At 40.6% G+C, this 17,313-nt stretch overlaps 1 protein-coding gene across 1 annotated transcript in view; it reads right to left on the minus strand.

The window, feature by feature from the left end:
* The window catches only part of reln (reelin), a 447,239-nt gene that overhangs the window by 281,615 nt on the left and 148,311 nt on the right, over positions 1 to 17,313 (minus strand). The window contains exon 11 of the mRNA XM_047822245.1: positions 14,330 to 14,475. Within this exon, the coding sequence (XP_047678201.1) occupies positions 14,330 to 14,475 (146 nt within the window). The remainder of the gene's footprint in view (positions 1 to 14,329; positions 14,476 to 17,313) is intronic.

Raw genomic sequence — 17,313 nt, forward strand, 5'->3', positions numbered from 1 at the left:
GTCCTGCAGGAGAGGTGTCAAATTTGATGCTTGATTGTTTTGAGAAAAGAGACCACACAGAGCTCCATGATGACATAGCTGTAGGTCTCTCTCTATTTGAGCAAAAAATGCATTTCAGTAGAGTAGAAATAATTGGTAAAAGGTGGAGAAAAGTTGCCATTTTATTAAACCCTGAACTTGTCAGATCAATAAAACTTCTTGTGAGTAAGAGAGACAGTTGTGAAGTAAATAGGGTGAACCCCTTCCTGTTTGGAAGACCAAAGTGCTCACCCACCAGCTTCCATAGGGGACAGGACTGCATCAGGCTTTTTGCAGGTCAGTGTGGTGCAAAAAACCCTGAATATCTTCGGGTTTACCCAGCTGAGTAAGCAGGTGGCAACAATGTCCCAGATTCTAAAGCTTAAGGATAATCAGCTGGATCAGCTAGCCAACCTTTTGGGTCATGACATCCGGGTCCATAGAGACTTTTACCGGTTGCCAGATGCAACTATAGAAATTGCAAAAATCTCAAAGCTGCTTTTAGCAATGGAGAAAGGAGCTCTCAAGTTTCCAAGGAAAATCTCTTGATGAAGTTGAAATTGAAGGTATGTGCATGATTTTATATAATGATGATGATGATGATGATGATGAAAATATGTACAACAGCCATGTAACGATGCATCACACTGAGCACTAGAATTAGTTGTTTTGACTACTTGGCTAATATTATTTCCTCACTGTTGTGGAATGTACAACATTTCAAGCAATGACGTTCGGGTGAAAAATGTATAACTCATAAATAACAATGAATTAAAATAAGTAAAAGGAAGTGAAGGAAGAAATAAGTGGTGGTTGTTATGAGTCAGATCCTGTCCAGGAAGTAAGGGGTATGTAAGGAATTTGAATCTCGTGTGCATCAGTGGTATAGTCTATCTACTGGAGGCTGATTTTATTCTTCATGCAGGCTTGCAAGTGGTCTCTTTGTATTCAATGTAGATTTATTTAAAAAAATATTAAATTAGCCTAAATTGGGATGCCTCATACCTACTGATTACTGATCTGTTTTTTCTTTTCTTTTCAGTTTTACAAATATTCTGATGTACAGTATGAATAGCATTGTCTTTTCATTCAGCAAATCAAGATTTTCTTCAGTTATTTTTATGCATAATAGTACCTGGTAAAATGTAATGTTCAAGATTCAACTTTTCACTGTCCATTCTATTGCTTTGTCATATTTTCATTTAAAGCTAGGGTGAGCAATGAGTTTTTAAACACTTTTGTTACATTGGGTTCTGAAGTTCCAATTGTGTAACAAACTTTTTTTACATTTAGGAAACAAAACAAGGATGGAGTTGATTCAGGATGAGGCAGAAAGATCGAACGGTATACAATATTTTATATATGTGTATATATACATGTGTGTGTGTGTGTGTGTGTGATGTGATATATATATTTATTTTATTTGTGTATACAGTATTGTACATGTGTGCCGTCCTCAGGTCCTATCTACTGATATTTCAAACAGTTTGGATTTTAGAGTACATTTTAATTGTTTCTTTTTACCTCAGCAAAAAAAAAAAAAAAATGGATGAAGCGGAGCACACCAGAGGTATTTAAACATTTGACCATATTAAAAGTTCATTCCAAGAGAAAAAAAATGCTGTGTGTATCTGTGTATGTATATAATTGTTTATTTATAATATTCTTATTTATATTTTAAATACATTTTAAATTATTTATTCATATTTTTTGTTCAGAGGCCAAATCAAGGAGTACTGTTAAAAGGCCATGGAGCCTAAATGAAGTGAATGCTGTCATGAAGTATTTCAAAGCATGTATTTTAAAGGGCAGCCTCGCAACAAAGGCAGAGTGTGAGCAGTGCAAAACTGCAGAGGGATTTCGTGATGAACCGAGGTTTGCAGTTTAAAAAGAAAAATCCATCAATGTATACGGCTTTTGTTGTTTTTTGTTGAACCATTGAATTCACAAGTTGACACTATTAGTAGTTTTACACATTTACAGATAAACAAATAAATGCATTTTTTTTTTTTTTTGTATAGACAGTTCAGCAATTTGGCTCTATTTCCACTGGTACTTTGGCTCTATTTCCACTGGTACTTTCCACTGTGGTGTTGATGTAGTTTTAAAGCACACATTCAATGATGCATCTTATTCCTAAGGGCACACATCAGTGAACTGAAACTAAGGGTGGTCTAGATCTAGATCTTCATTCACTTCATGTGGCTAAGTCTTAAGCTTTTTAAGCTTTTTGTAGCACTATGCTCCTGGAGAAATGTTACTTCAATTGGTCTACTTTGAAGTATACAACTTGCTCATTTTTGACTTTGTTCGAAAAGGTTCATTTTCATAATTCACATTTTGTAGCAGCACACTAGCAGTGTCCTTAAATCTCTTCACTAATGATTTGGTTTAATATTGTATAAAGTTTGACTCTAGTTCAAATTCTATATTCTCTTCAACATTTGAAGCAAAATAATTTGCATACGTTGAAAGTATCTTTAAAGAAAGGCCTGTTCTTAAGAATCTAGAAAACAAATGTGTTTTATGGCCTTGCATACAACTTGCATGTTGTCCTCATAACTAACTGCTTTCTGGGTTAGCTAGATGTGTAAGCATGGGGTAAACATTTAAACCCAGTTAAACCCAGATTGTCCTCATAACGTGTGTGTGTTCTCATTTAGACACTAATAATAATTCTTGAGCTAAATTTATTTTAATACTGTTCAGGGAAATACCAGTATTTTGTTGAAATACCTGTTACTTACAATAAAAACATAATCTCAAACTATTCAGTAAAGTATTTAACCCTCAGTAACTTAAACTATGATTCTCATGGTTAATGATGTATACTAGATGATGCCCAGATTAACTACAGTAAGTCCTCATAAGTCATGACTAATTCAGGATACTCCCGCCCTGTCCTCACAGTCCTTTAGAATATCAGGTCTTAATATTTCCAGACTGTTTCACTAAAACTGAATTCTGAGCAGTCAGAATTTTAGCCCATGCCATAAGGAGTAGTCATCTCTATGACAATGGGAAAGGTGTGTCCCCATAACTGTGTGGTACTTATTTTGGGAAAAAGTCCTAATAAACCACCTGTGTGTGTGTGCTGTGAGAAAATAAAATAGTTGTAAAAGCTCATTTGTTTTGTGAAGGTGTGTATATCAGTACATGTCAAATCTGAACCCCTCAGAGTAACATCTAAAAAACAAAGGTGTTACAAGTTTTTATATTTTTAAATGCTTTTCAGCATTTAACAACACAAATATGAACATTCACATGCACAACTCTGTGCGCACTCCTCACTTTTTCCTTTTTGCCATATACTCTGTGATAGAAACCACATCATTAGTCCAATTAACAAAAACACTTACCAATGAGAACATAGATCTATACTAATTTCCAGTTTGATTAGCCTTACAGTTCAAACTATTTCTAGGCCAACAATAATCCTGCAAAAAGGATAACTAGTTTGCACAAATCATGAATTTAGATCATTTTTGAGTCACTGACCATTCTGAATACAGATGATAAAGAGACAGTTAACACTGAAACATGTTGACTCTAAGATATTTTGCATTAATGTTCTCCGGGTATATTTACTGTAGTAAGCCAACATATATCTCTCTCAATTAATTCATCTAACTGGCTATCCACATTGACAATTCTTAGTGCAAACACATGCAAATTATGAATAATCCTTCTGAAAATACTCAAGAATAATAACATATTTGCAAAACTCTGAAAATTTGAGTCAGAGATTTATATGTTGCAGCACCTCTAATCTCCCTTTTGCAATTTCAAGCTAAAACATATAGATGGTCTCACTTCAAATTATTTTGTAAGTAGATCTGAAAATGGAGTGGAGAGAATCCTTTTCTCAGTGGCATGGCAATCACACCAAATTCATCCCAGTAGGTTAACTAGCTTTTCTAATATTTATGTAGGACACTTGGCAACCTCCCTGATAAATCCATCAATTGCACACTCGACATGAGCTTTTGGATATTGGTTTGCGACTTTCCGACAGTTTTATTGACAATCTTCAACTCCTTCCTGAGATAGCCAGAACACCCGAGGCCGCTCACTCTACCTGGACGGGAGACCGTAAACAAAAGCAGGGGAAGCGCAGTGGAGTGAAAGCTAAGCTAAAGCTAACACCACACCGGCTCTCTTTACCCAGCATCTTTCTCGCCAATGTTCGGTCACTGGTGAACAAAATGGAGGAGATTCGACTCAGCATCACTCTCAACATGAAACTGTTGAAATGCAATGTGATGATTTTCACAGAAACATGGTTGCACAGCGGCATTCCGGACAATGCTATCGAGCTAGCGGAACAACACACACTCCGGGCGGATAGGACCAGAGGCGGTGGATTGTGCATTTATGTTAACAAAGCTTGGTGCACGAACTCTGTTATTGTTGGGAAACATTGTTCAGCTAACCTGGAGTTTCTCATGGTTAAATGCAGACCGTTTTATCTACCGCGGAAGTTCACTTCCACCATTATAACTGCAGCTTACATTCCCCCCCTATGCTGATGCTAAGCTTGCTAAGAAAGAACTTTGTGGCCATCAATAAACAACAGACTGTTCATCCGGAAGCTGCGTTTATTGAGGGTGATTTTAATCACTCAAACTTAAAGGGAATGCTCCCCAAAATTCAACAGCATGTTTCCGGTCACACCAGAGGGAACAAAACCTTAGACCATGTATACATAAACATGGCTGGGGCTTACATTTTGACCCCCCTCCCCCACCTAGGACAGTCAGATCACCTTTCTTTGTTCCTCACCCCAAATATGCACCCCTCATCAATCGAGTGAAGCCATCAGTAAGAACCATCAAGGTCTGGCCCACAGAAGCAGAATTCACACTCCAGGAAAGGTTTCAACACACAGACTGGAGTACATTTGCATCTCAGGCCACCAGCGACACTCACACGGACATTGACTGTTACACCTCCTCTGTACTGGATTACATACAAGACAGTGTTACTACTCAGAAACAGATCATCACATACCCAAATCAGAAGCCATGGATGAACAAGGAGGTGCACCTCCTGTTGAAGGCACGCAATACTGCCTTCAGATCAGGTGATGCACAGACCTACAGCACATCCAGGGCTAACCTGAGGAAGGGCATCAAAGAGGCCAAGCACTGCTACAAGCGGAAGATTGAGGAGCATTTTTCCAACTCTGACCCTTGACGCATGTAGCAAGGAATCCAGCCCATCAATGATTACAAATCCCCCCACTCCACCCCCGCTGCCACTGATGTCCTCTTCTTGAATGAGCTTAACGACTTTTATGCTAGCTTTGAGAGAGACAACAGAGAAACTGACACCAAGCTCAAACCCTCGGCTGACCACCCTCCATTCATACTTTCCTCCACAGATGTCTGCAACGCACTGAGCCGCTGGACCAGACAACATTCTTGGATGTGTACTCAGGGCATGTGCTGAGCAGCTTGCTGGGCTCTTCACGGACAACCTGTCTCTTGCCCAAGCAGCTGTTCCTACTTGCTTTAAATGCACTTCCATTTTGCCAGTGCCAAAACACTCCAGCCCAACGTGCCCAAATGACTACTGCCCTGAAGCACCGACACCCATTGTCATGAAGTGTTTTGAGCGGCTGGTCCTGGCACAGCTGAAGGACTCTCTGCCATCCCATTGGACTCTCACCAGTTTGCCTACCACAGCAATAGGAGCACAGAAGATGCAGTTTCCATGGCACTGCACTCTGTGCTCACACATTTGGACAATAAGAATACCTATGCACGTATGCTGTTTGTTGACTTCAGCTAAGCATTTAACATCATCATTCCATCCAAGTTGATAGCCAAATTAGTAGATCTGGGCATTAACACCACAACTTGCACCTGGATAATGGACTTCCAGACCAACAGACCCCAGCAGGTTCGATCGGGCTCCATCTGCTCCAACACTATAACACACAACACTGGTGTACCACAGGGCTGTGTGCTGAGCCCCTTCCTGTACTCCATCATCAAGTTTGCAGATGACACTACAGTGATCGGTCTCAATGATGAGACTGCCTACAGGGAGGAGATAAAGCACCTAGCCACATGGTGCAATAACAATAATTTGCTCCTTAACACCTCCAAAACAAAGAAGCTCATTGTGGACTTCAGGAAAGAGACAAGAGGCACGCATGACAACATCTACATCAATGGGATGGCTGTTGAGCACATCTCTGGGAACCCACATCTCGGCGGACCTGTCCTGGACTACCAACACCTCCAGCCTGGTCAAGAAGGCTCATCAGCACCTCTTTTTCCTGAGGACACTAAAGAAAAATCAGCTTTCCTCAGATATATCCCTGGTATGGAAGCTGCTCTGTTGCAGATTGCAGGGCATTGCAGCAGGTGGTGAAAACCACCCAGAGCATCACAGGGACTCCACTTCCTGCCATGAATGACATCCACAAGAAACGCTGTCTGTGTCGAGCTCGCAGCATTCTTAAGGACTCATCCTGCCCATAGACTGTTTTCACTTCTGCCCTCCGGCAGGCGTCTCAGGTGCCTCCGGACCAGGACTAGCCGATTAAAGAACAGCTTTTTTCCTAGAGCTGTCTCTTTATTGAACTCTGCCACTTGCTGATCCTACTTTCCTTCACTCTACTGCCACACACACACACACCTCACACTGTGCTATTGAGCTAATGGACTGTCTAAACTAAAACTTCTGATCACTTGTACATTTGCTCAATCACACCCCACAATTCGTTATTGCACTAATGGACTGTTACATAAAATCATTCTCATTTGCACACTTGCTCTCCTTTTTTGCATTGCTGCTCACCATTGACTTACCATTCTATATACACACCTAATTTCTGTTCATAATAACAGCAATATATTATATTATGACCATAGGACATATCCTCCTGTATATTTCGGTTTATGGCAATAACAATATATTTTGTTTATAGCACATACCCTCTGTAAATTTTAGTTTATAGTAATACACATCTGTATATTATGTTCATAGCACATATACAGTATGTGTGTGTGTGTGTGTGTGTGTGTGTGTGTGTGTGTGTGTGTATATTTACATTTACAGCATTTGGCAGACGCCCTTATCCAGAGCGACGTACATACTTAAATCTCTAACATTGAAGAGTACTTAAATCTCTAACATTGAATATATATATATATATATATATATATATATATATATATATATATATATATATATATATTATATAGATATATTAGATATATTATATCTAATATATATATATATATATATTACTATAATATATTAATAGTCATATATTTTATTACAGCACATATCCTTCTGTAAATCTGTATATTGTTCATAGTATGCACACAACTGTAAATTACTCCATATTACCACTTACTTAACTTATTTAAATCTTGTACAAACTGTATATCCTGCACTTGCTACTATTGCACTAGACCTAAACTGCATTTCGTTGCCTTGTATTTGTACATGTGTAATGACAATAAAGTTGAATCTAATCTAATATTATTTAAAATGTAAATATTCTTAATTCATAGCTATATAGATAACGTCAAGTATTGTTTTTTTTCTCATTTGTCATCTCTGACAGTCGAGTACCATGATTGTACTACTGTGAAAACAAATGTTTTGATCATTGTTTCTCATTTGGAACATGCTGAGATGTGTCAGTTACAATCTGTGTCTGATGGGGCACCACAAGATACTACTCAAACACAATGAGTCTAGGCAGAGTTCAATAACAGCTTTATACCAAGCTTCTCCTAAATTTTGAGCATGGCTGTTCATGCAAGTCAGCTTAGCAGCCTTTGATTCAGGCTTAAATGCAGTCCTGGTTTTACTGTGTTAAGATATGGGTCTCTAGGCTGCTTTCGTTGCTGATTCTGCTGTTTAATTGCTCAATGTGTAATAAACAGTTACAAATCAGCTAATTCACAGAAATTCATAAGAAACAGAAAATTAACAACAAAATCAACACTTGAGCTTGATGTGGCTTGATAAAAATTGTTTTTATCAAGCCACAGTTACAGCTATACATTAACAGCTGTGTATAACACACATTTGTTTGCATTTCTGTTCGGGGATTTTACTGAATTGGTTAGCAGGCACAAAGTGTTGTGTGGAAACACAACAAAATATTTTAAATATTCTAAATTATGTTAAATTTATGATTTTATTTAAAGAAAAAGTGTAAGAGCAGAGGCTCCCTGTGACCCGAGGTAGTTCGGATAAGTGTTAGAAAATGAGTGAGATTGAGTGAGAGTTTAAGAGCATATCAACTCTATTTTTGATTTGCTTTCAGTCAGTGTTTGTTATATAAGGGGAACATCTAGGAAATTAAATTAAAAACCAAGTGCCTTTCGTTCATGGGCAAATTTGCCCCTTGAACCATCCCAGATTATGCTTGATAGTGGGAGACAAGAAAACCGGAGATTGGGAATCTTCCAGTTGTTATCAGTAGTAAACTGTGTTGTAAATCAGTGTTGTAAACTGTGTTGCCAAAAAAATGGTATTTGCCTATTTTCTGAATCTCCACTCAGGCTAGCAGCAACTGTGTTTAGAGAAGCTAATTTTGGGGGCTGGGAACAATTGAGTTGAGGCCTCAATACCTTTTTTGCTACGGGCAAGAACAGTCATTTGTCTTATTTTTAATTATGCAAAAGCTCATTTTGTATCCGCATATGGCACCTTGAGTAGGGAGTATCTCTCTAATAGTAGGACGCACACAGAGCCCCCCTACTCATGAACACAATCTTGGCGTTCTGCTGTATGTCCATCCAAGTTTCTTAACCTTTAATTTTATGAGTATCTCCTGATACTCATTACAGCAATCAGGATTGAAGTTCATTTTGAATATTTCTAGCAGACTGCTCATCATTTCCATCCGGTAGATCATCAAGCGCTTGTAGTGTGTAGTGGCAATTTTTAAATTTCATGAGTTTATATGTGTTTTCATAGTAAATTGTGTGTCAGACTAGGGAGAGAGAACAAGAGGCCCTTGTTCCTGCCAAAAACAATGTATGTGCTAAAAGGATGAGAACATTAGGGGAGTGTGTGCATGTGCTTGATAAGATCTGATGTTTCTGAGGTGGCAGGGAAGTCACATAAACACATATGCACACACACACATACCAGGCCACACAAGCAACACCTGGTGTACAAATGGGAAAATTAAAACACTAGAATTTGCATCTTCACTGTGTAAACATGGCACTCTACACTGTATGGAAGACGCCTTTTGCGTCAGAGGTGGTGGTAAAATCGAAGTAAAGAAAGTGCAGCAAAATAAAATTCTTCCTTTACTATGATTTTACCACCACCTCTGAGTCTGAATGTATTTTTTACATGTAGATCAAAACTGAAACCACAAGTGCTACAGTATAAACAAACATGCACAAGGTTTATATTGTAAAGTATACAATGTCAGCTTGATCGAGTTACACCGAAACAACATTAATACTTGGCATCAAAGACATGGCAAACAAGGTTTTAAATACCATAACTGAGCAATAGGAAAATATGTGAGAATAATCAGGACACATTCGGGGAGCAACCAATAACAAGACATGATGGAGACGAAGATAATGAAGATATTAATCAAAACAAACACACATGGCAAATTAAATAAACTGAGAACAAAGGAGAACATAAAAAATGTGGTTGAAAAGTACATCATTTTACCACTGACTTCTATGTGTTTCCACTGGATTAGAGGAAAACAAGTCATTTTTCAGCATTTTTTACCTGAAATCTCTGTAATGATGCGTACACAGCAGCAATATTCTTATTTGGTATATTGCAGCACAATTTTGTGTTTATAAATATTTAATAGTTGATTTATGATGTACATTAACTCCTGTAGGAATTTCTGTATTAACTGAAATAAAACCTGCAAATAACCATAAGTGAACATTCTGTGTAAGTTCTTATATGGCTATCTATAAACCTTATATTAACCTAGTTTATGGATATAAACATAAAATATAAAACATAAATCTGAAACCTGTAATATTATGAATTTCTTTGACTCAAAAATATCCAGAACCATAGAATAAATTATATTAACTTAGTGGAATATTTAGTGTTTGCTGATATCATTTACTGCTATTATTTAGGAATTATAACTGTTTAATCTCACGCTGCCATTTCTTGAATGGGCTTTGACACCTTCAGCTCCTGAAGATGAGTATAGAGCTAATTAGCTGTTTGCAAAATTGTGGTGCACTGGTATACATTTAAGAGACATTTAAGTGCAGGCCTCTATTTAAGATGCAGAGTTTCTATGGATCAAAATGTTTGAGCTTTCGTGTCTGCCTGCCAGATGTGCGCTCAAAACAAAGAGACTCGGACGCACCCACAGGGGTTGTTCAGGCCCTTGCCTATTCCATCCCACCCATGGTCACATTGTTCCCTGGACTTTATCACCAGCCTGCCTCGTACCCAGGGAATGATTGTGATTCTGGTGGTTGTGCACCAGCTCTCTAAGGTAGGCAAATTTGTTCCTCTGCTCACCTCTGCCCGGGAGATGGCAGAACTTGTGTTACAACACGTCGTATGGACACACAGCTTCCTCTCGGACTCTCGGATAGGGGGCCCCAATTCACTAGCTGGTTTTTGGGGGCTTTCTTCCACCTAATAGGTGCCACTGCCAGACTCTCATCTGGGTTTCACCCTGAGTCAAATGGTCAGACAGAGAGGTTAACCAGGACTTTGTTCACTCCCTCCTTTGCTACCTCCAACCCATCAACCTGGGTCAGACAAGTATGCCCATAACACTTTGGCCCTCCGCTCTGTCCATACACTGCTCAAATAAATAAAGGAACATTTAAGCAACACATCCTAGATCTGAATGAATTAAATAGTCTTATTAAATACTTTGTTCTTTACATAGTTGAATATGCTGACAACAAAATCACACAAACATTATCAATGAAAATCAAATTTATTAACCCATGGATTTGGAGTCACACACAAAATTGAAGTGGAAAAACACACTACAGACTGATCCAACTTTGATGTAATGTTCTTAAAACAAGTCAAAATGAGGCTCAGTAGTTTGTGTGGCCTCCACATGCCTGTATGACCTCCCTACAATGCCTGGGCATGCTCCTAATGAGGTGGCGGATGGTCTTCTGAGGCATCTCCTTCCAGACCTGGACTAAAGCATCCGCCAACTCCTGGACAGTCTGTGGTGCAATGTTGCGTACGTGGATGGAGCGAGACATGATGTCCCAGACGTTCTCAATTGGATTCAGGTCTGGGGAAAGGGCAGGCCAGTCCATAGCATCAATGCCTTCGTCTTGCATGAACTGCTGACACACTCCAGCCACATGAGGTCTAGCATTGTCTTGCATTAGGAGGAACCCAGGGCCAACCGCACCAGCATATGGTTTCGCAAGGGGTCTGAGGATCTCATCTGAGTACCTAATGGCAGTCAGGCTACCTCTTGCGAGCACATGGAGGGCTGTGCGGCCCTCAAAAAAAGAAATGCCACCCCACCCCATTACTGACCCACTGCCAAACCGGTCATGCTGGAGGATGTTGCAGGCAGCTGAACATTCTCCATGGCATCTCCAGACTCTGTCACGTCTGTCACATGTGCTCAGTGTGAACCTGCATTCATCTGTGAAGAGCACAGGGTGGAAGTGGTGAATTTGTCAAACTTGGTGTTCTCTGGCAAATGCCAAATATCCTGCCCAGTGTTGGGCTGTAAGCACAACCCCCACTTGTGGCCGTAGGGCCGTCATACCACCCTCGTGGAGTTTCTGACCATTTGAGCAGACACATGCACATTTGTGGCCTCCTGGAGGTAATTTTGCAGGGCTCTGGCAGTGCTCCTCCTGTTCCTCCTTGCACAAAGGCAGAGGTAGTGGTCATGCTGTTGGGTTGTTGCCCTCCTACGGCCTCCTCCACGTCTCCTGATGTACTGGCCTGTCACCTGGTAGTGCCTCCATGCTCTGGACACTACGCTGACAGACACAGCAAATCTTTTTGCCACAGCTCACATTGATGTGCCATCCTGGATGAGCTGCACTATCTGAGCCACTTGTTTGGGTTGTAGGCTCTGTTTCATGCTACCACTAGAGTGAAAGCACCGGCAGCATTCAAAAGTGACCAAAACTTCAGCCAGAATGTATAGGAACTGAGAAATGGTCTGTGGTCACCACCTGCAGAACCACTCCTTTATTGGGGGCTGTCTTGCTAATTGCCTATAATTTCCACTTGTTGTCTATTCCATTTGCACAACAGCATGTGAACGATTACGATTTTATTGAGGGCTACATTCCACAGTGTCACACATACACACAACTGGCTCCAGAATGACTGGAGCCTACACAAAGACCAGATAACCCCATGCCGCTTCTCTGATTGAACTCATAGGGGCCCTCAACCAGAACACACACACACACACACACACACACACACACACACACACACACACACACACACAAAACGAGACATTCCTTTTACTAATAAAACATCTAGATAAGATACTCTGAGATTCGTATTCTTATAACCCTGTTGTAATGTGTTTCTTCTGTTAAGGCTTGCCTGACTTAAAATTATTTGCTCCTTACTTTCCTGAGGGTGTATTTTATTCATGTGTCAGAACACAATATCGTAGTAACATCAGTTACACTGTGATTGCTTTATACCGTCATTCCCCTCCATGTTTATTATCCAAATGACCACAAAATTATCAGTTACTCATTTTTCAAGCACTGGTGTATTTTATTTGAGCACGAAAGGTGCCATACCGTCTTAATACACCTTGGATAAAACTTTAAAGTCATCTAAAAGTTTTATAGCTAAGCCATGCCCACAGACACCTGAAACAAAGGGAGTTTTTCCCTCCGAAATTTCAAGCCGTAATATTGGCCATCTCCCCAAAAATGGGTGGAGTTCGGGACCTTTAAAATGTCAAAAACACCACCAATCCGTGGTCAGATTTTCGGAACAGCTTAGAGACGACTCCATCTTCCTTCATAGAACTTCCGGCAAGCTCCACTTTCCAGAACCATCCTCAGGAAGAACGTCTGACCCCACCCTAACTGACTCTTCAGTAATTTCTCTGTTGCATCCGGACTCTTGTGCAGCAAACCAATGCAAGTAACCGTTTCCTTTACCAACCAATTTAGATGCGTATTTTAAGTATGAACCTTTTATTGAGTCTTAAGGTGAATTTAAGTTTCTGTGATGATTTCCCATTTAGGGTGTGATTCATTTTTTAGTCTAAGCTTGCTATTCCTTTCCTTCCTTTCTAATTTCTTCTTTTCCAGTCTCTTCCTCCCTTTCCCCAATTTCAATTTCTTTTGTGTATTTTATTTTCATCTTTGTTTTCTGTATTTCTTTTGTTTGTTTGTGTAGTTAGTTTTATGTTGTGTTTGTCTCATTCATTAAACACCATATTTTTGTTCCACAAGTGATTGTCTCTGAGTATCGCTCACAAATGTAAGGTACCTGCAACATCTGGTCTGAACTACATGCTCTATTAAGTTAATTTAATTTATATTATGGTATAAATTAAAAGGGAAGTGCGTCTTTCTTGACCGGGAAGATATCGCCTTCATAGAATTAATAAAGGTTACACGGCCTGTTCGCCAGACAAACAGTGTAACGTTAATTCCATTACCTTTAATTTCAACTTAGGTTAAAATATTTAAGAGTCACTATAACACGTTATAATTACTTATAAATATTTACCTTGCTTCGCGAGCCAAAATCGCTACATATAAATATGTATATAATACATATAAATATGAATATGTAATATATATATATATATATATATATATATATATATATATATATATATATATATATATATATATATATATATATATCCGAGCTAACCCCTGCACTTTTCCCCTATTTATATTTGTACTGATTTAAAACCTACCATGTCATCACTCCCTATCCAACCACACACGTTTTTTTATCAGCTCCGGACACCTGTCCGATTTCCTATCCACTACTCAAGTGGATAATGGGGCAGACTGGTACCCCCTCCTCAGAGCGGAACCGAAATCCCCCATAATAATTTTTTTCCCAAGGTTATTGACAGCTCTATATTGTTGAATTTTACATCATTTTACAGCATGTTATTGTCATAGAAATAATACAGTATATTTTAGTAGTAGCAATGTGTCCTTTCACAGTTATGAATACACTAAGTAATCATGGTCCTCAATAGCATATGAGAAAGCATTGAATTCAATGAGCCAATAGATAACTGGCATAATTTTAATCCAGATTGTATACTGAAATTCCTGTGAATTGTTATTATACATGATTTTATTAAAAAAAAAAAACTCACCCTTTAGGTGGGCTCTCAAAGTCCTCCTTCCAATAGTGGTGTTCTTCTTCCCGGTGAATATCAATGTCCCTGGTTGAGGCATAGCTATGCCCAACTCCCTTTCTACCATGGAAATACATGGAGCTCCCATCTGAGTGACAGGCATGCTGGTGATTAGAAAAAAGGGGGTGCATATTTTTTTAAGATTAGCCAATTTAATTTCAGAAGATGAATGTCTAACCCTAACCCCATTAAAGAAGTTTGTTTAAAATCTTGGCAAATTTACTGAAACATAAAAAAAACAAACAAAAAAAAATAATTTGCATAAGTATTCACTGCCTTTGCCTTTGCCAAGATGGTACCGAGCATGGCAGCCGTGTTGCGAGCTCCGAGGAAACTTTGCAGGTTTTCATTTATCTTACTAGTTATTCTGCTGTCCTGCGTGTTGGAAGTTGTTTGCATAACTGCCTACAACAGACACACACTTCTAAATATAGGTTCCTATGTCGTGAAACGCAAACCGGACTTTGAGTTCTTGAACGCTGGCGATTTGTTTACCAACACCGCATCGGAGCCCTTTGTCTGGGCCGCACGGATTTGACCGAGGAAATGCCGCCGGAAAAGAGGGAAGAGAGCCTTGTTAGACTCAGACGTCGTCCCCTCCGACCTCCTCTCCCAACCATTTTGCTGGCTAATGTTCAGTCACTAGACAACAAACTCTGTGAACTACGGGCATGTATCTCCTACCAACGAGAAACGAGGGATGCTGCATTATTTGCCTCACAGAAACCTGGTTGTCTGCAGAGGTTCCAGACTCAGCCATCGAGCTCACGGGGTTCTCCATTCACCTCTCGGACAGGACGAAAGAGCTCACAGGGAAAAGCAGAGGCGGAGGTGTTTGTTTTTTTTATCAACAACTCGTGGTGTGATGAAAGGAACCTACACTCTATTAAATCCTTCTGCTCCCCTGATCTGGAATTTCTTATGCTTCTGTGTCGACCATTCTGGCTACCGAGGGAATTTACAGCGGTCATTATCACAGCTGTTTATATTCCTCCTCAAGCTAACACAGACCAGGCACTCAAGGAACTGTATGGGAATATAAGTGAGCAGGAAACCGCGCACCCAGATGCAGCGTTTCTTGTAACAGGGGACTTTAACAAAGCCAACTTCAGAACAATAGCTCCAAAATACCTCCAACACATCACCATCAACACGCGTGGTGACCGTATACTGGACCACTGCTACTCTCCCTTCCGGGATGCTTACAAATCCCTCCCCCGCCCACCTCTCGGCAAATCGGACCACTCCTGCTTATAGGCGGAAACTGAAACGGGAAGCACCCGCCCTCAGGACAATCCAATGCTGGTCGGACCGATCAGATGCTATACTACAGGACTGTTTTGATCACATAGACTGGGACATGTTCTGGGCAGCGTCTGATGACGATATAGAGGCGTACTCAGATTCTGTCACATGTTTCATCAGGAAGTGTGTAGAAGATGTTGTGTCGACAAAAACAATCCGCATGTACCCCAACCAAAAAACGTGGATTAATAGCGATGTTCGAGCAGCCTTGTCAGCGCGGACGTCTGCTTTTAATTCCGGGAATCCATGACGATCGCAAACAAGCCAGTTACGATCTCAGGAAAACAATCAAAGCCGCAAAAAGACAATACAAAAACAAAGTTGAACATTTCAACACCAACAACGCAAGAAGCACGTGGCAGGGCATCAACAACATCACGGACTTTAAAGGGAACAAACCAGCGACTGTGAACATTACCGCCTCTCTGAGCTAAATAACTTTTATGCTTGTTTCGAGGCTCACAACCCCGCCCACACAGAGAGCGCTCCCGCGGCTGCTGCAGAAGATGTGAGTGCACTCTCCGTCTCTGTCACGGATGCAACCCGATCCTTCCGACAGGTAAACATCCGCAAGGCTGCGGGTCCTGATGGCATCCCAGGCCGTGTGCTCCGAGCATGCGCATCCCAACTGGCCGGTGTGTTCACAGACATTTTCAACCTCTCCCTGTGTCTGTCTGTGGTTCCATCATGTTTCAAAAAATCCACCATTGTGCCCATACCAAAGAAAAATAAAATCACATGCCTAAATGACTGGAGGCCAGTTGCTCTCACACCCATCTTCAGTAAGTGCTTTGAGAGACTCATCAGAGAATACATCTGCTCTGTGCTGCCTGCCTCAATTGATCCGCTACAGTTTGCATACCGCAGCAACCGTTCCACAGACAATGCTATCGCTTTCACCCTACACACTGATCTCTCCCACCTGGAAAATAAGAACACCTTTGTAGACTACAGCTCAGCATTTAAAACAATAGTGCCTCCAGACTCTGTAGAAGCTCCAGACTCTGGGACTAAACAGATCTCTGTGCAACTGGATTCTGGACTTCCTGACAGGCAGAAGTCAGGTGGAGAGAATGGGCAGCAATACTTCATCCCTGCTGATCCTCAACACCGGTGCTCCTCAGGGCTGTGTCCTCAGCCCACTCCTGTATTCCCTGTATACACACGACTGTACAGCCACACACAGCTCCAACGTCATCGTCAAATTCGCTGATGATACAACGGTGATAGGCCTGATCACCAACAACTATGAGATGGCCTACAGAGAAGAGGTGAGCACCCTGATTAAATGGTGCCATAAAAACAACCTCTCACTAAACATTGACAAGACCAAGGAGCTGGTGGTAGATTTCAGGAGACAGAGCAGAGAACACAGACCCATCACCATCGACAAGACACCTGTGGAGCTAAGTTAAGTTTCTGGGTGTTAACATCAGTGAGGATCTCACATGGTCCACACACACTGATGCAGTGCTGAAGAAGGCACACCAACGCCTCTTCTTCCTGAGACGGCTGAGGAAGTTTGGAATGAGCCCCAGCATCCTCAGAACATTTTACACCTGCACTATAGAGAACATCCTGACGGGCTGCATCACCGCCTGGTTTGGAAACAGCACCCCTGGCAACAGTAAAGCTCT

This window comes from Tachysurus fulvidraco, chromosome 13 (assembly GCF_022655615.1).
Source record: "Tachysurus fulvidraco isolate hzauxx_2018 chromosome 13, HZAU_PFXX_2.0, whole genome shotgun sequence".
Classification (NCBI taxonomy): domain Eukaryota; kingdom Metazoa; phylum Chordata; class Actinopteri; order Siluriformes; family Bagridae; genus Tachysurus; species Tachysurus fulvidraco.